This window comes from Triticum urartu, chromosome 4A, assembly GCF_056163025.1.
Source record: "Triticum urartu cultivar PI428250 chromosome 4A, HENAU_Tu73, whole genome shotgun sequence".
Taxonomy (NCBI): Eukaryota; Viridiplantae; Streptophyta; class Magnoliopsida; order Poales; family Poaceae; genus Triticum; species Triticum urartu.
The window spans coordinates 479256043-479279252 of NC_141876.1; the positions used below are offsets into that span (position 1 = coordinate 479256043).

General features: G+C 44.8%; 1 protein-coding gene across 1 annotated transcript; it reads left to right on the forward strand.

Moving 5' to 3' along the window:
• The first annotated feature begins 1102 nt into the window (after positions 1-1102).
• On the forward strand, positions 1103-2763 carry LOC125553974 (very-long-chain 3-oxoacyl-CoA reductase 1). The gene is made up of 4 exons (XM_048717610.2): positions 1103-1535; positions 1660-1948; positions 2071-2140; positions 2359-2763. Exons 1-4 carry the CDS (start codon positions 1193-1195, stop codon positions 2665-2667), a joined length of 1011 nt encoding a protein of 336 aa, XP_048573567.2. The 5' UTR covers positions 1103-1192; the 3' UTR covers positions 2668-2763.
• Positions 2764-23210: the final 20447 nt, after the last annotated feature.

The following is a 23210-nucleotide window of genomic DNA, read 5'->3' on the forward strand; positions in this document are numbered from 1 at the left end:
CCTTGTAATCGTGCCTCTACGGACTAAACCCTACGCCTTGTATAGGCACCGGGGGTATCTAGGGTTTACACATGGTCGGTTACAATCTAGGGTTAAACATGCCGATAGTTACACGTCTTGAAGCGTACGCCAAGTCTTTGGAGATTTTCATCTTGATTATGCCAAGGGACAGGGCGTGCATGGCCCATTCATCAGCTATTGACGTGTTCTCAGTCCGGCCCACAAGTGGCGGACCGACGTGGTAAGTACCCCTAGTCTAGGACACGGACACCGGGTTTTTCGGGCTGGTCGTCGGGCCGGGCTGTCCATGCCCGGGTCTAGGTATTACCTCCACCATGAGAACCTAAACCTAGGTAAACCTCGTCCATTGTATACCTTATCCTGATTCTCTATGCGTGCTTCGTCCCGTGAGCAACCCTATCAAGGGCTCTACCGGTTTTCTGTGTAATCATCATACTTGAATTGTTTCCTTTTTGGCATAACAATTTGAGATCAAGAAGTGGGCTGGATGTACCGTCGTCCCGGAGAAGCACCACATGGAAGCAAGTGATCACCGCCCGCTGTTCTTACATGTTTTCAATCCCCTTCGGAGCTGAATTTGACCACGAATCTGTTCTCCATGCAGCGCCATGCACGATGCATTGCCCATTCCGCGGGCACTGTTCGTCACTAGTTGTCGATACATTTATGGGTACGTAGTACCATTCACCCATTTTGCAGCCTTCTGTTCCACCAAACATAATAAAGACTTGCTAGTTGTGCGCGTGAATCATGAAGTCGTAACTGATAGCCTAATGCTTGAAACAAATATTTTCGTCTTCTCAATTTCCCTACTGTTGTTACAAATTGCCGCTGAGGTGATCTTCGGAGACCAAGCTCTACACGCCTGTGACCATGTGTCTACAAGAGCACATAGCCATGCCGAACTGAACTGGATGTTATTGCTGAAAAATCTTGTTGGACTCCTGTATCATTGATTTGAAAGGCCCAACCACACTGCATTAACCGGGAACGAGAAAGTAGCTAGACCGGCATCCATGATCACCGAAATGGGGCTTCTTGCTTGCTATTCGAACAAATTGAAGGCTGGTAGCTAGCGTGCCTTCATGACTAGGACAGTCATCTATACACGGACAGTAGCTACTGCTATAACACTAGCATCAACGAGGGTGAGGAGACAAGCGAGTCGAGAATGGCTTACCTCCAGCAAGCGCCGGCATGGTTCCTCTGGCTGGCCTCCCTCGGCGCGCTATACGTCTCGGCATTCTTGCCCCGCCTCCTCGTCTACCTCACGCACTGCCTGCGCCGGCCCGAGGACCTCCGCCTGCGCTACGGCACGTGGGCCGTCGTCACCGGCCCGACGTCTGGCATCGGCCGGTCCGTCGCCCTGGAGCTCGCACGCCGGGGCCTCAACCTTGTTCTGGTTGACCTCGACGCCGCCAATCTCCACGAAGTCTCCGGCACGATCATGTCTCGCCACGCCGTGCAGACCATGGCCGTGGTATTCGACCTCTCGCTCGTCTCCACTCCTAAAGGTATCATGCATGCATCTACTCAAGCATGACTTAACGCATGATATAGGACCAGGAGCGCATAGAAACAAACACTTGAACTTGATTACCGCCGTCTGTCATCGACCGGTGGCATGCATGCATGCAGGCGACGAGGCGTTGCGGCGGCTCCGGGATGCCGTGAAGAAGCTGGACGTGGGGATTCTGGTGAACAACGCCGGGATAGCGAAGCCGGGTGCGGTGTTCCTGCATGAGGCCGACGTGGAGGCGTGGGTGAGGATGATTCGCGTGAACCTGTGGGCGGTGACGGAGGTGACCGCCGCGGTGCTGCCCGGGATGCTGCGGCGGGGCAGGGGCGCCATCGTCAACATGGGATCGGCGTCGTCCGAGGGCATCAACTCCTTCCCCCTCCACACCATGTATTCGGCCACCAAAAGGTACGTACGTGTGATGAAGCATGCATCAAATCTTAGTCTCCAACTCCAACTCGCTCTATGTTCGTAAGTGAGAGTGACTTGCGTTTTCACATGTTAAAAATTGGTGCATTTCGATCGAGCAGGTACGTCGCTCAGTTCTCCAGGAGCCTTTACGTTGAGTACAAAAGCAAGGGGATAGATGTCCAATGCCAGGTACGTAGACGTAGTAGTACTACGTAATTAAATGCACCGGCTCCAGAAACGGTTCCATCGGAACGTCGTGGGGTTGGATTAAATGCACATGCACGCGTTCTTGGCTTGCAAGATGCAACTATGCAAGTGGGGTGCAGTGGAATCAATTCAATGCACGTATGGTATGGTACTACGACCGTTTTTACGAGCAGTAAAAGAGGTCGTGTAATATCGTGCAGGCGCCGTTCTTCGTGTCGACTACGATGGCTTCCGGCTTCGCCGCGGCCTGGCGGTCGTCGGCGTTGGTGCCCACAGCCGACACGTACGCGCGCGCGGCTGTGGGCTGGATCGGCAAGGGCGGCCCGCTCTGCGTGCCCAACCTCAGGCACCGGCTCTTGGGGTGGTATTTGGCCGCCGTGCCAGGCGGCGTGCAAGACTGGTTCTGCCTGCGCGAGAACCTGCGGCACAGAAAGATGCTCCGGAGCGCGAGATCGCCGAGGGCGTCAGCGTGCAGGCCGCATGGACATGGGATACCATCCATTGAGTAGGCGCTCTGCATTGTTTCGAAACTCTCTGGATTGTAATGCATGCCAGTTATTCTATCGGAAAAATATGAGTATCGGACATCACGAATCTGTTTCTTACTACACATGTTACCCTAGATTTCGTTATTAAAGAAGTACGTCCCACTTTCCCAGCTCAGTTGCAAAACCTCATTTGCTGCATGGAAAGCCCGAGCTTGATGCCAGTTGTAGACATGCACCACCGGGGCAATGGCAAGGAGAGAGGAGCTTGCCATTAGGACATTATTAGGACATTTGTGGCCTCGGTTTAATGTGTAATCTAGTCACCTAGTGTGCTCCTCTACTCCCACCCCACCCCAACTATACATGTAATTCCTTTGTACTCGTCTGGTGTCTTAATTTAATACTTCCTCTGTTCTTAAATACTTGTCTTTCTAAGCATTTGAACAACTAACTACACACGAAGTAAAATGAATGAATCTATATTCTAAATATGTCTACATACATTTGTATGTAGTAGTCATTTGAAATGTCTAAAAATACAAATATTTAGGAACGAAGGAAGTAGTCAGTAGGGGGCTCCCCTATTGTCCCAAAACTCCAAAGAACAAAAGGAGAGAGGAGCTTGCGATGTTTTTGAGAACTTCCGTTTAGAGAAGAGGTTGAGCCGGTCGTCCGACGTACGTACTTGTTGGAAAAATCGAAGACGGTCCGGATCCTCTAGAGCATCTTCAACATAGATCCTTAAACCGTCTACATATGTTCGGACAGCATGGTCCAGATATATTGTGTCATCAATGCGGAGTTGTAACGGTCCGCCGAGCGATCTGGATGCATTCTTTCCCGCAAAACGAAGACAAATAGGGGCTTTGCAAAAGTCTGAACCGCTGCCACGGCCGCATCTAACCATCCTGCCCCATCCAAAATCCATCTCGGTCCCATTTTCTTCCAATCCGCCTCTTCTTCCTCCTTGTTTTGCTTCCCCGCCATTGCCATGGTTCTTCTTTGGCCGGCACACAGGCATTGCCGGACCTCCGCAACCAGCATCGAGCGCCCACTCGCCTTTTACAACGGCGTCGTCCACCCAGGACCCGTCCGTAGGCAGGTAGACTCTGCCCCCCTCCCTCCCCCCTCCCCCCCCCCCCCCCCAAAATTCGTCTATGGTAGTCACCACGTCCCGACATGTGTTCGATCAAATGCTATTAAGCTTATTCTCGAACTTCGTGCCGTTTACTTAGAGTTCGGCGGATGGCAGGGGTACTCATTCATGAAAGATGAGTTGTTGTGCGATGTGTGGTTGATCGCATCCGTGGATTTCGTAGGCATGAGCAGAGGGGGTCCCTTCTTGTAACGCATGCATGATTCGTTTCACGTGCGAAAGCACATTGCGCCCTACGACATGCACAACATCCAACAACGCAATTTGAGGTCGTTGGCGTATCGATGGTACGCCATCTAGACCTCCGTCACCAAGTTTTGTGACGCGGTTGGTCGACTGGAGGTGAGGTGGCCATTGCTCGCGGTAGAGGAGAAAATCGTAAGTTTTGTTTCTTCTTGCTCCACTTGTTTATTGAATCATTCATTCACTCAATATTCCTTTACACGTTTTGTAGCCCGTACACACTGACGTGATGTACCACAAAACAGAGAGAGATGACCTTTTACGTACATATGCTATTAAATGAAGCTAAAGGGACAGTATGTGTGAGACGACAGGATTCATTTGTGAAAAATCTGTTGAACATCCGGTTAATCTCGTTGAATTTGAAGTATTGTACTAGACTTATTTGCATGCTATTTATGGATGATTTGTGTTTTTTTATTTGAATTTGATAAAACCCATCGTATTTGCATCAATTTCATTTTGTTAGTTCAAATAGTTGTTAAAATGTATGTGAACAATGTTACGTCACCAGCATTCATGTTCATGGACTGATCCGCTCTGACCGCATACGAATGTCGGAAATTTGCTGGTCAGCGTTTATCAACCGATCGAGCCGGAGAAAGACCGTTACGTCACCGGCATTCATGTTCATGGACCGGTCCGCTCTGACCGCGTACGGATGTCGGAAATTTACTGGTCAGCGTTCATCAACCAATCGAGCCGGAGAGAGACCGACCGGCCTACGTATGTACGCGTACGTGCTAAAGGTGGCTGCCTGTCTTGCTGCATTATATATAGAGTCAATTACACCGATGGTGCCATAACTTGACGCAACTGGTCACTTTGATGCTAGAAATTGTGATATACATTAAAGTGATGCAAAAACTTGGTTTGAGCGTGCAAATACAGTGCTTGTCTCATTTGTATACGGAATATGCGCTTACTAGGTGTGTGGACCCCGCTGTCAGCGGCTCGACCAAGGAGAAGGGGCATGTGGCCTGATTTTTCCAAAAATATTCTAGGAATATTGTCTTTTTTTTAAAAAAAGTCTGTGGACGTGGCATTTTTCAACTCATTGACCAGCCGGTCCCGCCTGTCACAAACTAACAGCAAAATAGTGGAGCGCCCAGGTTTCGAACCTGCAAACCACGTGCCAAAACTGATGCTCGTCTAAGCACTACGACTCACATTTTCTACTGACCATTGTGGATAACACGGCTATATGTATTTATCGAGTACACGTGTGGAGTTTAAATGGGCTGCAAATATTGCAGCCCATTCTGCATGAAGTATTTTCTAAAATATTTGTAAAACAAGAGTAAAAAACTTATATATTGAAATATTTATGTGCTATAAATATTATATAAAAACGATGATTAGCAAATATATGACTGTGTACTGTATTAAATTAATATAATTAATAGTGATGTTTGTGTGTTATAAATTTCAATAATACAAACATTTTAATAATTCTATAATTAACAGCATGAATTATAAATATGCGTATATTTATTGAAATGTTTTAATAATTGAAATAATTTTTTAGTTGTATTTTATAAGATATTTTTATTGCTCCAAATTATACAAAAAGTATAATTCATCGAGTTAATTATATAATTATCTATATGGTTGCATTATTGAAATTTATAACACACAAATCAGTATTAACTAGTTATTTTTTATATAACACAGGGGTGTATATTTTACTATTTTTATTACTAATCATCGTTTGTTTGTATAATATTTTTATATAATACACGAAGGTATATTTTATATATTTATGTTTTACTAATATCTTTTTAAATAATAGTTAGTGCAATATGGGCGGCAATATTTGCAGCCCATTTAAGCTCCACCTGCGTACTTATTAAATACATATACTGTTATCCACTTTTTAATTCGAAAATGTAAGACGGAGCGGTTTGATCAGCATGTGTGGTAGTTGTTGCCGGTTTGGAACCTAGCGGTATATTTTGACAGGCGGACCTGCTGGTCACAGGGTGAAGCCACGTCCACGTGAACTTTTTTTGTAAAAAAAATATTCCGAAGTATATTTTTGTGAAAATGAGGCCACACGCTCACTCTCCTTAGTCCAGTCACTGACAGCGGGGTCCACATGTCTAGTCAGTCTAGATTTCGTATGCAGACGAGATAAGCACTGTATTTGCACGTCCGAGCCAAATTTCTGCACCACTTTAATGTACTTCACAACTTCTAACACCAAAGTGATCGTTTGTGTCAAGTTGTAGCATCACCAGTGTAATTGACTCTTATATATACTCGCAACGCAACTAGTACGTACTACCTTGGAGATCACGCGCGCAGAATCTGAGCCCAGACGAAACAAATCGAGATCGAAAGAGTAAGCAATGGGCGCTGACATCGAGAACCCCGATCCTGATGGTTGCACCACGGTGGTGCCCTGCCGGAACACCTTCAGAATTCCTAAAGGTGCCGGTGGCGACGCCGGCACCGTCGCCGCTGGGAAGGCTGTCCAGTTTCGGTGTGGCTGCCCCAGTAACGTGTTATACGTCTGCACCGCCATCGTCTTCCTCGTTGCCCTTGGATCCACGATCCCCCATATACGTAACGTCGCATATGGGCTCAAAAACACTGAGCATCTTGTTGTGGCTTGCATTGGTGTTGCTCTTGGAATTTGAGTAAATTGCAAAAAACCACCATAATTGAGGACCCTAATTCAGAAAACCATCATCATTTATTTTATTTTTTAAAAACCACTATTATTGTGCTGACAGTTTTCATAAAACACTAAATGCACGGTAAGCAACGATTGATGAGAAAACTGACTGGTGGGTCCCGCTGTAAGTGATGACATGGCATGTGAAAGCTGACACCGTTTGTCTCCGCTGTCAAGGGCCCACCCGTCATACTCTAGTCCACGCTCTCACGCCTTCTTCCTCCTCGGGCTAAATGACAAGGCCGTGCTCCCGTCGACGCGCTCCGGGGAAGTGGCGGCCGCCGTTGCCGTCGCTGTCTAGGACAGCAGCCTCCTCCGCCGCCTGCGGCCCTCCAGTGCGTCTTCCATATGAACCAGCTGAAGGTGTTGAGTCCAGCAGCAGCCGCGGGTTGCGGCGGAGATCCGTGCATCGCCGCCCTCGCTCCGTGCCTCTCCCGCATCGTCCCGTCAAGCTCCAAGGGCCGCACATGTCGGATTCATCCTGCCGCAGACGGCTGTGGCTCACCTGAATCACATGGCCGGAGATCGGGCGCGGCGGCTGACGACCGTGGTCGGGGAAGAGAGGACCTAGGCGTCATCTTGAGGGCTTCCCGGCGCGATTCCTTTGACCGCGAGGTCGAGCGTGGCATGGCGGAGCTTCTGGACAATGTGGCTTTCCTGGGGATGTCAGTTGGCCGCGGTGGTGACGACAGTGGCGGTGAGCGCGAGTCTGGAGCTTCGAGCGTGCACGCGAGGAGCACGCTCCAGTGGATTTGGTGCATGCATGTGCCGTCGCCGGGCATTAGAGAGGCCGAGGATTTGGTGCGCGCCTCTGTCGTCGCATTCCCGGAGCCGTCCGAGCTTGTCGTTCTCCGGTGGCTGCAAGGCCGTCCAAGTTCATTGTTCGCCAGTGCGCGGGTGTTCCTGGAGGTGGTCATGTCGCCGAGCGCGAGCCCCGCAGCCCCAGGCATAGATGTGTGTGCCTGACTGCCTGCCACCGTTCGCCGGTGACTGCAGCAGCAACGGGGTAGCACCTGTGGCGTGCGCCTGCTAGGTGTTCGGCGAAATGCCAACACCACTCAAGGAGGAAGAGGAGAGGTTGACTGGATGGTTTAACGTCGTCGTCTTCTTCCGTTTTCCTATTGCCATGTCATCACATACAGCGGGACTCAGGCGTCAGGTTTCCACTCAAACCGCTTTAATCAGTCAATCAGTGTTTTCTGAAAACTGTCAGTACAATGTTGGTAGTTTTTTGAAAAAAAATCGAATGATGGTGGTTTTTTGATTTACGGTCCCCAATTGTGATGGTTTTTTGCAATTTACTTCTTGGAATCCCTTTGTCACCCTGTCTGTGTTTCGTCGCGCTATATGTAGCAGATTATGTAGGTTAGTCGCTCCGGTATATATATGTTATGTATTCAAGTTTTGCGTTTTTTCGACCGTGTACATCCTGATCATCAAGTGAGCAGCATCAGCAGTTTTTTCGACCGTGTACATCCTGATCATCCTCATTATATAGGTTAGTCGCTCCGGTAGCAGCCAATAGGCATCACAAAAGCTAGCAAACAAAATCGACGATGACACATAGACTTGCACTTTCCTCAACTTACATTTAGCAAAACCGCCCTCTTCTGTTCTTCTTCATCCATATGGATTGTTTGCACGCTTCTTCGTTGGATTTTCATCATGTTGGATTGCGCCGAGTGCAACGATTGCACACAAAAACGTACCCGTAGCGCGGGCACACCAAGATCCAATCTTGGGAGTACAGTTCTTGTACCTCATTGCGTTTAGTGGTAGCGGTTGCGGAACTCGATGACGCGTGTCGGGGCAGTACAGTCCTTGTACCTCATCTCATAAACCTCTGCCTAACTCACGGACAAGGCTGCCGCGGCCCTCCGGCGTCGTATCGCCGCTAGAGGGACCATGACAACGACGACGGCACGGAGGACGACGGCGGTGCGACGGGGCAGGGCGGCCACGCGTATAAGGTGGTCGTTGAGTGTAGGGTTTAGTATTTTTTAAGTTTTTTAGTTGATCGGTCGAAATATCGACCTTTTAATATAAATTATGTCTGAATCGTGTTTGAACGAATTTCGTCCCTTTGATTCGGATTTTTGTTGAAATGTATGCGGGCACCGTTGGATAGTGGTCTTTCGCATCCATGTTCGCGGACTGGTTCCCCCTGTTCGCAGACGAATACGGGAGGAAATTTGCGGGTCGCCGTTGGAACATGGGAGAAAATTCTACACCCCCTAATAACGCTATATACAAAATCTAGTAAAATGTGTATAAAACGCAGTAATTTGGAAAATATATTTTTTACTACCCAAAATTGTAATTTATTGCATTTTTTTACGAGAATTACTATATTTTACATAATGTGTTACTATATTTTGCAGTTAGAAACCCTAACTCTAGCCAGTTGTCCAACATATCCCTTGTCGACTGGAGTCTCACTCGATCACACCACTATGAGTCGAAAATCCTTTCGGCTTAGCTCCAATCCTCTCAAGTGTGTGACCCTGCAGGTTTACTTTCAGTCGGAACAACAAGAGTCACTCCTCCGACTCCGACTCGGGCCCATGATCAGTCGATTTCAAGATGATAGTCAGTAGCGGCTTCTAGCAAAGTGTGTTGACTTCCTATCAAAGTAAAATCATCAATGAATTTCCTGTCCAATGCCCATATGGCCATATCCCTTTGCCTGACGATGTACCTTGTCAGAGCTATGGGCAAGAGCTTGTCATCCATTTAGTAGCTTGACTCTCTACACAACTCAGTTCGTACAAGGACCTCATTCCTAAGCAATGTGTCATAAAACATTGATGAGACACGCAAAATTACGACTTGCTCGTTGTGTCTCATTGTTGGTTAGTCCGACTCACCAAACTCCTTTGGCCGAGTCTGTGTGCCAACTTAGCATCACCATGCCCATGACAAGTGGAACCAAGTCATTAGTCGACTTAACAGACTAGTTATAGTTAGGTGTCCACATAACTCTACGACTAGGGACTTAGAACAAGTATCTTAAAGCATCTCCAATAGCCAGAGGGCGACCGGCCAAATTTTGGGTCGGTCGACCGGCGTTCAGCAACGACCTTTCTGTTGGGATCCTCTTATTTGTCGACCATTTGCTGGGAGAGGATGGCATTTGCGAACGTATTAATGGCAGTTTTTAGTTATGCAAGCGGTGGCCATTTCTTCAGAACATGTCATTTTCTGGAATGAAGGCTCAATATTATCATCCTCCTAGAAAATTCCATGCAGTCTTGAAGAAACTGTCACCACCGACACAACTAAAACTGCCAGCAAAAACAACAAAAATATGCGACATGCCACCCTCTCTCCCAACGAATGATCATCTATTGGCTTTTCCGTTCTGTGGGAGACCACGTATGGACGGAGACTAACTTCTTCCTTTTTAGGACGAAAAGGGAGAGAAACGTACTACTCCTTCTGCAATTTAGGGCATCTCTAATATTGACCCGCAAACCGGGCATCACATCCGTCCACGGACAGGGGAACCGGTCCACTGACACGGATGCGATAGCATGCCATCCAACGCTATCCGCGTACATATCAAACCACATTTCAACTAACTGAACAAAATTCAGCGAACACAATGAAATTCATCAAAGTTCGGATATAAAATAGCACAAAATATCCATAAATAGGATGCAAATAAGTCTAGCACAACAATAGTTCAAATTCAATTAGATTAACCGGATGTTCAACAAGTTTATCATGAATAGATCATGTTGAAGGAAATATGCCCTAGAGGCAATAATAAAGTTATTATTTATTTCCTTATTTCATGATAAATGTTTATTATTCATGCTAGAATTGTATTAACCGGAAACATAATACATGTGTGAATACATAGACAAACAGAGTGTCACTAGTATGCCTCTACTTGACTAGCTCGTTGATCAAAGATGGTTAAGTTTCCTAACCATGGACATGAGTTGTCATTTGATTAACGGGATCACATCATTAGAGAATGATGTGATTGACTTGACCCATTCCGTTAGCTTAGCACTTGATCGTTTAGTTTTGTTGCTATTGCTTTCTTCATGACTTATACATGTTCCTATGACTATGAGATTATGCAACTCCCGTTTACCGGAGGAACACTTTGTGTGCCACCAAACATCACAACGTAACTGGGTGATTATAAAGGTGCTCTACAGGTGTCTCCAAAGGTACTTGTTGGGTTGGCGTATTTCGAGATTAGGATTTGTCACTCCGATTGTCGGAGAGGTATCTCTGGGCCCACTCGGTAATGCACATCACTATAAGCCTTGCAAGCATTGCAACTAATGAGTTAGTTGCGGGATGATGTATTACGGAACGAGTAAAGAGACTTGACGGTAACAAGATTGAACTAGGTATTGAGATAACGACGATCGAATCTCGGGCAAGTAACATACCGATGACAAAGGGAACAACGTATGTTGTTATGCGGTCTGACCGATAAAGATCTTCGTAGAATATGTAGGAGCCAATATGGGCATCCAGATCCCGCTATTGGTTATTGACCAGAGAGGTGTCTCGGTCATGTCTACATAGTTCTTGAACCCGTAGGGTCCGCACGCTTAACGTTCGTTGACGATATAGTACTATGTGAGTTATATTTGTTGGTGACCGAATGTTGTTCGGAGTTTTGGATGAGATCACAGATATGACGAGGAACTCCGGAATGGTCCGGAAGTAAAGATTGATATGTGGATAGTAGTGTTTGATCTCTGAAAGGGTTCCGGAATTCACCGGAAGGGGTTCCGGATGTTTCCCGAAATGTTTGGGCACGAGAACACTTTATCTGGGCCAAAGGGGAAAGCCCACGAGGCTTTTGGAAAGTGCAAAAGAAAGTTTTGCGGAGACCAGAGGCTAGACGCCAGGAACCCTGGCGTCTAGGGGGTAGACGTCGGGAACCCTGGAGTCCGAGAGGGACTCTTGCCTTTCGGGTGAAACCGACTTTGAGGAGGCTTTTACTCCAAGTTTCAACCCCAGGGCTCAACATATAAATAGAGGGGTAGGGCTAGCACCATAGACACATCAAGAAACACCAAGCCGTGTGCCGGCAACCCCGTCCCCTCTAGTTTATCCTCCGTCATAATTTTCGTAGTGCTTAGGCGAAGCCCTGCGGAGATTGTTCTTCACCAACACCGTCACCACGCCGTCGTGCTGCCGGAACTCATCTAGTACTTCGCCCCTCTTGCTGGATCAAGAAGGCGAGGACGTCACTGAGCCGAACGTGTGCAGAACTCGGAGGTGCCGTGCTTTCGGTACTTGGATCGGTCGGACGTGAAGACGTATGACTACATCAACCGCGTTGATATAACGCTTCCGCGAATGGTCTACGAGGGTACGTAGACAACACTCTCCCCTCTCGTTGCTATGCATCACCATGATCTTGTGTGTGCGTAGGAATTTTTTTGAAATTACTACGTTTCCCAACACATGTCGTCCCCCACATACTGCCCCTTGAGTTTCATCCAACACTGTATGTGCATAAATGGTCTGCCCTCTATCTTGTGGTACATCACTGCAGCACGTACAACATCGAGTGAATGAATGAATCAATCAACAAGTTGAGCAAGAAAAAGCAAAACTTACGATCTCCTCGGCTACAGCGCGCAATGGCCACCTTGCCTCAAGCATATCAACTGCGCCACAAAAACTTGGTCGTGGTGGTATGGATGGTGTATCATTGATACACACTGCGTCCATGGATGATGTGCATGTCGTAGGGTGCAATGTGCTTTCGTGCGTGAGATGAATCATGCACGTGTTGCTAGAAGAGCCCCCTTCTGCTCCTGCCTACGAAATCCGCGGATACGGCCAACCATGCATCACACAAAAACTCATCCTCCATGCTCGAGTACCCCGCCATCCTTCGTACTCTAAAAAATGTCATGAAGTTTGAACATAAGATCAATGCATTTGACCGAACACCTGCCGGGGGTGGTGACCGCCATGGACATCGTCGACAGGGGGCGGAGGTACCTGGTTGTGGACGGATATTGAGTGCACGACACCATAGTACAAGGCGAGCGGGCGCCTGGGTGCTGGTTGCGGACGTCCGACAATACCTGGGTGGCGGCCGCAGGGGTATAGCAGCAGCGTCAGAGGAGGGGGTGCGGATGCAAAGCAAGGGGGAGCGGAGGTGAAGTGGAAGAGAATGGGACCGGGAGGGGGATTTGAGTGGGCCGGTGATAACCCACAAGTATAGGGGGTCACAACAGTTTTCGAGGGTAGAGTATTCAACCCAAATTTATTGATTCGACACAAGGGGAGCCAAAGAATATTCTCAAGTATTAGCAGCTGAGTTGTCAATTCAACCACACCTGGAAACTTAATATCTGCAGCAAAGTGTTTAGTAGCAAAGTAATATCATAGTGGTGATGACAGTAGAAAAAGGTAACAGTAGTAAAAATAATGTTTTTGATATTTTGTAGTGATGATAGCAATAGTAATGGAAAAGTAAATAAGCGAAGAACAATATATGAAAAGCTCGTAGGCAATGGATCGGTGATAGAGAATTATGCCGGATGCGGTTCATCATGTAACAATTATAACCTAGGGTGACACAGAACTAGCTCTAGTTCATTGATATAATGTAGGCATGTATTCCGAATATAGTCATACGTGCTTATGGAAAAGAACTTGCATGACATCTTTTGTCCTACCCTCCCGTGGCAGCGGGGTCCTTACGGAAACTAAGGGATATTAAGGCCTCCTTTTAATAGAGAACCGGAACAAAGCATTAACACAAAGTGAATACATGAACTCCTCAAACTATGGTCATCACCGGTAAGTATCCCGATTATTGTCACTTCGGGGTTAACAGATCATAACACATAATAGGTGACTATAGACTTGCAAGATAGGATCAAGAACACACATATATTGATGAAAACATAATAGGTTCAGATCTGAAATCATGTCACTCGGGCCCTAGTGACAAGCATTAAGCATAGCAAAGTCATAGCAACATCAATCTCAGAACATAGTGGACACTAGGGATCAAACCCTAACAAAACTAACTCGATTACATGATAGATCCCATCCAACCCATCACCGTCCAGCAAGCCTACGATGGAATTACTCACGCATGGTGGTGAGCATCATGAAATTGGTGATGGAGGATGGTTGATGATGACGATGGCGATGGATTCCCCTCTCTGGAGCCCCGAACGGACTCCAGATCAGCCCTCCCAAGAGGTTTTAGGGCTTGGCGGTGGCTTCATACCGTAAAATGTGATGATTTCTTCTCTCTGATTTTTTTCTCCCCGAAACTCAATATATGGAGTTGGACTTGGAGTTGGAGAGGCAAGAGGGGGCCCACGAGGTAGGGGCCGCGCCCCCCACCCTCGTGGAGAGGTGGTGGGCCCCCTGGCCTTCATCTTTTGCAGGTATTTTTCTTATTTTCTGAAAAGTGGCTCCATGAAGTTTCAGGTCATTCCGAGAACGTTTGTTTTTGCACATAAATAACACCATGGTAATTCTGCTGAAAACAGCGTCAGTCCGGGTTAGTTCCATTCAAATCATGCAAGTTATAGTCCAAAACAAGGGCAAAAGTGTTTGGAAAAGTAGATACGACGGAGACGTATCAACTCCCCCAAGCTTAAACCTTTGCTTGTCCTCAAGCAATTCAGTTGATAAACTGAAAGTGATAAAGAAAAACTTTTACAAACTCTGTTTGCTCTTGTTATTGTAAATATGTAAAGCCAGCATTCAAGTTTTCAGCAAAGATTATATAACCACATTCGCGATAACACATAGGTCTCAAGTTTACTCATATCAATATCATAATCAACTAGTGAGCCATAATAATAAATCTCGGATGACAACACTTTCTCAAAATAATCATAATATGATATAACAAGATGGTATCTCGCTAGCCCTTTCTGAGACCGCAAAACATAAATGCAGAGCGCCTTTAAAGACCAAGGACTTACTAGACATTGTAATTCATGGTAAAAGAGATCCAGTCAAGTCATACTCAATGTAAACTAATAGTAATGAATGCAAATGACAGCGGTGCTCTCCAACTGGTGCTTTTTAATAAGAGGATGATGACTCAGCATAAAAGTAAATAGATAGGTCCTTCGTAGAGGGAAATAGGGATTTGTAGAGGTGCCAGAGCTCGGTTTTGAAATAGAGGTGAATAATATTTTGAGCGGTATACTTTCATTGTCAACATAACAACCAAGAGATGGCGATATCTTCCATGCTACACACATTATAGGCGGTTCCCAAACAGAATGGTAAAGTTTATAATCCCCCTTCCACCAACAAGCATCAATCCATGGCTTGCTGGAAACAACGAGTGCCTCCAACTAACAAGAGTCCCAAGGGGAGTTTTGTTTGCAATTATTTTGATTTAGTTTGCATAAAGCATGGGACTGGGCATCCCGGTGACCAGCCATTTATCTCGTGAGTGAGGAGCGGAGTCCACTCCTCTTGAGAATAACCCGCCTAACATGGAAGATACAGGCAACCATACTTGATACATGAGCTATTCGAGCATACAAAACATGATATTTATTTGAAAGTTTAGAGTTTGGCACATACAAATTTACTTGGGATGGCAGGTAGATACCGTATATAGGTAGGTATAGTGGACTCATGTGGAATAACTTTGGGGTTTAAGGAGTTTGGATGCACAAGCAGTATTCCCGCTTAGTACATGTGAAGGCTAGCAGAAGACTGGGAAGCAACCAGCTAGAGAGCGACAACAGTCATGAACATGCATTAAAATTAATCAACACCGAGTGCAAGCATGAGTAGGATATAATCCACCATGAACATAAATATCATGAAGGCTATGTTGATTTTGTTTCAACTACATGCGTGAACATGCGCCATGTCAAGTCACTTAAATCATTCAGAGGAGGATACCACCCTATCATACCACATCATAACTATCTCAATAGCATGTTGGCACGCAAGGTAAACCATTATAACGCATAGCTAATCAAGCATGGCACAAGAAACTATGATCTCTAATTGTCATTGCAAACATGTTTATTCATAATAGGCTGAATCAGGAACGATGAACTAATCATATTTACAAAAACAAAATAGGTCGAGTTCATACCAGCTTTTCTCATCTCAGCCAGTCCATCATATAACATCATAATTGCGTTTCACTTGCATGATCGAATGATGTGAATAATAATAATAGTGCACGTGCATTGGACTAAGCTGGAATCTGCAAGCATTCAATAAACAGGGGAAGACAAGGCAATATGGGCTCTTTTGTCAGATAAACAATAATGCATATAAGAGCCACTTCAACAATTTAATTATGGTCTTCTCCTATCGACCCCCAAAGAAAAGAAAAGAAATAAAACTATTTACACGGGAAAGCTCCCAACAAGCAAAAGAAGAACAGGAAATCTTTTTGGGGTTTTCTTTTTAATTACTACTACAAGCATGGAAAGTAAACTAATTAAAAGCTACAACTAAATTTTTTGGTTTTTCTTAAGGTTTATTAAACACACAAGAAGAAAGGATAAAAAGGAAAATAAACTAGCATGGATGATACAATGAAAAAAATATGAGCACCGACATCTAGCAATGAGTGTGTGGGCATAAATGTAATGTCGGTGGGAAATACGTACTCCCCCAAGCTTAGACTTTTGGCCTAAGTTGGTCTATGGCCACGGCTGGCCTGGCGGATATCCATAATAGTAGTTGGGGTCGTACTGAGAAGAAGAAGAGGAAGACTCCGATTGCCACTGGCTGACAATCATCTCTGGATCCCACTGGTAATTAGACTGTCGTGAAGGATCAACTTGTGATTCCGGCTCTGGCTCCTCAGCTGGTGCAGGGTTCCGGTAGGTGTGAATAGGCTTCAACGGAACAAGATACGTGCCTGAAGATAAATCAAACAAAGAAGGAGCAGGCAGGGTAATAGTCTCAGGATGATGTTTGTTAAAGAACAATTGATATTTAAGCTCCCCTTCCCTATTCTTAACAATAAAATCATGTGCCACCATACTTTTATAATCTAGATAAACACGAGGCAGTACTTTTTCTTCCTTCTCATAATGCCTAACAGGTATGTTAAAATGTGCAGCTAGGCGTGAAGCATAGATGCCTCCAAAGATGGGGCCCTTTGTACGGTTTAGACTTAACCGTTTGGCAATAATGCCGCCCATACTAATAGATTTATCACCATATAAACCGTGGAGCAAAATAATAATATCAGGGATACTAAGGTTTCCACAGTTTCCGCGACCAATTAAGCAATGACTGGAAAATAATGTAAAACAGGAAAATGTATGCTAGTGATTCATGCATCGGAAACCTTCCTTGTTTCCCCTACAGTGATAGTATCAATAAACCCCTCCACATCATCGCGATGTGGTTCTTCTGTCTTGCCCTCAAAAGGGACTAAACAAACCCGACAAAAATCATAAAGTGACATCTCCTTATGCTCATCATATAAATAAAACTCCACCGTAGGTGGTGAGCTCCTAGAATGGAAATGAAAGTTTTGCACAAAGATATTTGTGAGTAAGAGATATTGATCGCATTGGTTGTGGAGGAAAGCGGTAAGGCCTGCATTCTTAGCCAATTCATGAAAATCTTCATAAATCCCGGCTGCTCTCAAGAAATCCTCGGAAGGCCATTCACACGCCCGAACCTCCGCGGTGCAAGGCAGATTATACTTAGGCTTCGGTGCCTTTTCCTTCAAGCTTTGACTCGATGAGCCCCTCAAGAGTCTCCTCATCATTTTATGAAAAATTCTGAAATTTTTTAGTAACTTCAAAATAAAAGTAAACCAAACTCAATAATATTGGTAGCAACTACTCCTACAAGTTCCTAGGGCCTATATCCTGCATCAAAACTACTTGGAACCATATAAATTTGACATGCAAGCTCAAGAACAGGGTCACCAAAGCAGCAAAAATTTGCAATGAATAAAGCACTAGAACAAAAACTAATTGGACCAATGGAGGAGTCACATACCAAGGAACAATCTCCCCAACAGTTTTGTGAGAGGTGCTTTGAGCAAGGAGATCGAAAATGGCAGCAAAGTAAGCTAGAACTCGTGCTTGAGCTGGATATTCCTGTTTGTGGGAGGAAGATGAAGTGTGTGGGTGCAGGAATGAGTGGAGGAGGGCCATCGTGGGCCCACGAGGCAGGGGGCGCGCCCTCCACCCTCGTGGGCAGGTGGTTGACCCCCCTGCTGTGTTCTCAGTGCCAAATATTCTCAAATATTCTAGAAAAAATCATATTTAAATTTCAGGGTATCTGGAGAACTTTTATTTTCGAGGTATTTTTATATTGCACGGATAATCAGATAACAGACAAAAAAATATTTATTTTTATTTTATTTAATATAAATAATAGAAAGTAAAAGTGGGGTACAAAAGGTTGTGCCTTCTAGTTTCATCCATCTCATGATCATCAAAAGGAATCCACTAACAAGGTTGATCAAGTCTTGTTAACGAACTCATTCCGAATAACATGGAACCAGAGAAATTTCGAATAACACTATGTTACCTCAACGGGGATATGCACATCCCCAATAATAAGTGAAGGAAATATGCCCTAGAGGCAATAATAAAGTTATTATTTATTTCCTTATATCATGATAAATGTTTATTATTCATGCTACAATTGTATTAACCGGAAACATAATACATGTGTGAATACATAGACAAACAGTATGTCACTAGTATGCCTCTACTTGACTAGCTCGTTGAATCAAAGATGGTTAAGTTTCCTAGCCATAGACATGAGTTGTCATTTGATTAACGGGGTCACATCATTAGAGAATGATGTGATTGACTATACCCATTCCGTTAGCATAGCACTTGATCGTTTAGTTTGTTGCTATTGCTTTCTTCATGACTTATACATGTTCCTATGACTACGAGATTATGCAACTACCGTTTACCGGAGGAACACTTTGTGTGCTAACAAATGTCACAACATAACTGGGTGATTATAAAGGTGCTCTACAGGTGTCTCCAAAGGTACTTGTTGGGTTGGCGTATTTCGAGATTAGGATTTGTCACTCCGATTGTCGGAGAGGTATCTTTGGGCCCTCTCGGTAATGCACATCACTTAAAGTCTTGCAAGCATTGCAACTAATGAGTTAGTTGCGGGATAATGTGTTACGGAACGAGTAAAGAGACTTGCCAGTAATGAGATTGAACTAGGTATTGAGATACCGACGATCGAATCTCGGGCAAGTAACATACCGATGACAAAGGGAACAATGTGTGTTGTTATGCGGTTTGACTGATAAAGATCTTCGTAGAATATGTGGGAGCCAATATGATCATCCAGGTTCCGCTATTGGTTATTGACCGAAGACGTGTCTCGGTCATGTCTACATTGTTCTCGAACCCGTAGGATCCGCACGCTTAAGGTTTCGATGACAGTTATATTATGAGTTTATGAGTTTTGATGTACCGAAGGAGTTCGGAGTCCCGGATGTGATCGGGGACATGACGAGGAGTCTCGAAATGGTCGAGACGTAAAGATCGATATATTGGATGACTATATTCGGACATCGGAAAGGTTCTGAGTGATTCGGATATTTTTCGGAGTACCGGAGAGTTACGGGAATTCGCCAGGGAGTATATGGGCCTTATTGGGCCATACGGGAATAGAGGAGAGAGGCCAAAAGGAAGGCGGTGCACGCCCCCCTCTGGTCCGAATTGGACAAGGGGTGCAGCCCCCTTTTCCTTGTTCCTCTCCCCCTCTTTCCTTCTCTCCTACTCCAACAAGGGAAGGAGGAGTCCTACTCCCGGTGGGAGTAGGACTCCCCCCTTGGCGCGCCCTTCTCCTAGGCCGGCCGCCTCCCCCTTGCTCCTTTATATACAGGGGCAGGGGGGCACCTCTAGACACACAATTGATCTCTTGATCTCTTAGCCGTGTGCGGTGCCCCCCTCCACCATAATCCACCTCGATCATATCGTAGCGGTGCTTAGGCGAAGCCCTGCGTCGGTAGAACATCATCATCGTCACCACGCTGTCGTGCTGACGAAACTCTCCCTCAACACTCGGCTGGATCGTAGTTTGAGGGACATCATCGAGTTGAACGTGTGCAAAACTCGGAGGTGCCGTGCGTTCGGTACTTGATCGGTCGGATCGTGAAGACGTACGACTACATCAACCGCGTTGTGCTAACGCTTCCGCTTTTGGTCTACGAGGGTACGTGGACACACTCTCCCCTCTCGTTGCTATGCATCACCATGATCTTGCGTGTGCGTAAGAAATTTTTTGAAATTACTACGTTACCCAACAATGGCATCCGAGGCAGGTTTTATGCGTTGATGTAATATGCACGAGTAGAACACAAGTGAGTTGTGGGTGATATAAGTCATACTGCTTACCAGCATGTCACACTTTGGTTCGGCGGTATTGTTGGATGAAGCGGCCCAGACCGACATTACGCGTACGCTTACGCGAGACTGGTTCTACCGACGTGCTTTGCACACAGGTGGCTGGCGGGTGTCAGTTTCTCCAACTTTAGTTGAACCGAGTATGGCTACGCCCGGTCCTTGCGAAGGTTAAAACAGCACCAACTTGACAAACTATCGTTGTGGTTTTGATGCGTAGGTAAGAACGGTTCTTGCTAAGCCCAGTAGTAGCCACGTAAAACATGCAACAACAAAGTAGAGGACGTCTAACTTGTTTTTGCAGGGCATGTTGTGATGTGATATGGTCAAGACGTGATGAGATATAAGTTGTTGTATGAGATGATCATGTTTTGTTGAAGTTATCGGCAATTGGCAGAAGCCTTATGGTTGTCTCTTTATTGCATAAGATGCAAGTGCCAAATAATTGCTTTACTTTGTCGCTATGCGATAGCAATAGTTGCAAGAGCAATAGTTGGCGAGACAACCATGTGACGACACATTGATATAGATCAAGATGATGGAGATCATGGTGTCATGCCGGTGACGATGGAGATCATGATGATGCTTTGGAGATAGAGATCAAAGGCACAAGATGATGATGGCCATATCATGTCACATATTTTGATTGCATGAGATGTTTATCTTTTATACATCTTACTTTGCTTATTTATGATGGTAGCATTATAAGATGATCTCTCACTAAATTTCAAGATAAAAGTGTTCTCTCTGAGTATGCACTGTTGCCAAAGTTCTTCGTGCCCAGACACCACGTGATGATCGGGTGTGATAAGCTCTACGTCCATCTACAACGGGTGCAAGCCAGTTTTGCACACGCAGAATACTCAGGTTAAACTTGACAAGCCTAGCATATGCAGATATGGCCTTGGAACACTGAGACCGAAAGGTCGAGCGTGAATCATATAGTAGATATGATCAACGTAGTGATGTTCACCATTGAAAACTACTCCGTTTCACGTGATGATCGGTTATGGTTTAGTTGATTTGGATCACGTGATCACTTAGAAGATTAGAGGGATGTCTTTCTAAGTGGGAGTTCTTAAGTAATATGATTAATTGAACTTTAATTTATCATGAACTTAGTCCTGATAGTATTTGCATATCTATGTTGTAGATCAATAGCTCGTGTTATTGCTTCCCTATGTTTTATATGTGTTCCTAGAGAAAACTATGTTGAAAGATGATAGTATCAATGATGCTGACTGGGTATGTGATCTGAGGTTTATCCTCATTGCTGCACAGAAGAATTATGTCCTTGATGCACCGCTAGGTGACTAACCTATTACAGGAGCAGATGCAGACGTTATGAACGTTTCGCTAGCTCAATATGATGACTACTTGATAGTTTAGTACACCATGCTTAACAGCTTAGAATCGGGATTTCAAAAACGTTTTGAACGTCATGGACCATATGAGATGTTCCAGGAGTTGAAATTAATATTTCAAGCAAATACCCGAGTTGTGAGATATGAAGTCTCCAACAAGTTCTATAGCTAAAAGATGGAGGAGAATAGCTCAAGCAGTAAGCATGTGCTTAGATTGTCTGGGTACTACAATCGCTTGAATCAAGTGGGAGTTAATCTTCCAGATAAAATAGTGATGGACAGAATTCTCTAGTCACCATCACCAAGTTAGTAGAACTTAGTGATGAACTATAATATGCAAGGGATGACGAAAAAAATTCCCAAGCTCTTCGCGATGCAAAATCGGCGAAGGTAGAAATCAAGAAAAACATCAAGTGTTGATGATTGACAAGACCACTAGTTTCAAGAGAAAGGGCAAAGGGAAGAAGGGGAACTTCAAGAAGAATGGCAAATAAGTTGCTGCTCAAGTGAAGAAATCCAAGTCTGGACCTAAGCCTGAGACTAAGTGCTTCTACTGCAAAGGGACTGGTCACTGGAAGCGGAACTACCCCAAGTAATTGGCGGATAAGAAGGATGGAAAAGTGAACATAGGTATATTTGATATACATGTTATTGATGTGTACTTTACTAGTGTTTATAGTAACCCCTCAGTATTTGATACTAGTTTAGTTGCTAAGAATAGTAACTCAAAACGGGAGTTGCAGAATGAACAGAGACTAGTTAAGGGTGAAGTGACGATGTGTATTGGAAATGGTTCCAAGATTGATATGATCATCATCGCACACTCCCTATACTTTCGGGATTAGTGTTGAACCTAAATAAATGTTATTTGGTGTTTGCGTTGAGCAAGAATATGATTTGATCATGTTTATTGCAATACGGTTATTCATTTAAGTTAGAGAATAATTGTTATTCTATTTACATTAATAAAACCTTCTATGGTTATACACCCAATGAAAATGGTTTGTTGGATCTCGATTGTGGTGATACACATTTTCATAATATTGAAGCCAAAAGATGCAAAGTTAATAATTATAGTGCAACTTATTTGTGGCACTGCCATTTAGGTCATATTGGTGTAAAGCGCATGAAGATCCATACTGATGGGCTTTTGGAATCACTTGATTATTAATCAGTTGATGCTTGCGAACCATGCCTTATGGGCAAGATGACTAAGACTCCGTTCTCCGGAACAATGGAGTGAGCAACTGATTTGTTGGAAATCATACATACTGATGTATGTGGTCCGATGAATATTGAGGCTCGCGGCAGGAATCATTATTTTCTGATCTTCACAGATGATTTGAGCAGATATGAGTATATCTACTTGATGAAACACAAGTCTGAAACATTTGAAAAGTTCAAAGAATTTCAGAGTGAAGTGGAGAATCATCGTAACAAAAATAAAAGTTTCTACGATATGATCGCAAAAGTAAAATATTTGAGTTATGAGTTTGGCCTTCAGTTAAAACAATGTGAAATAGTTTCACTACTCACGCCAGCTGGAACACCACAGTGTAATGGTGTGTCCGAACGTCATAACCGTACTTTATTAGATATGGTGCGATCTATGACGTCTCTTACCGATCTACCACTATCGTTTTGGGGTTATGCATTAGAGACAGCTACATTCACGTTAAATAGGGCACCATCTAAATCCGTTGAGACGACACCGTATGAACTGTGGTTTGGCGAGAAACCTAAGATGTCGTTTCTTAAAGTTTGGGACT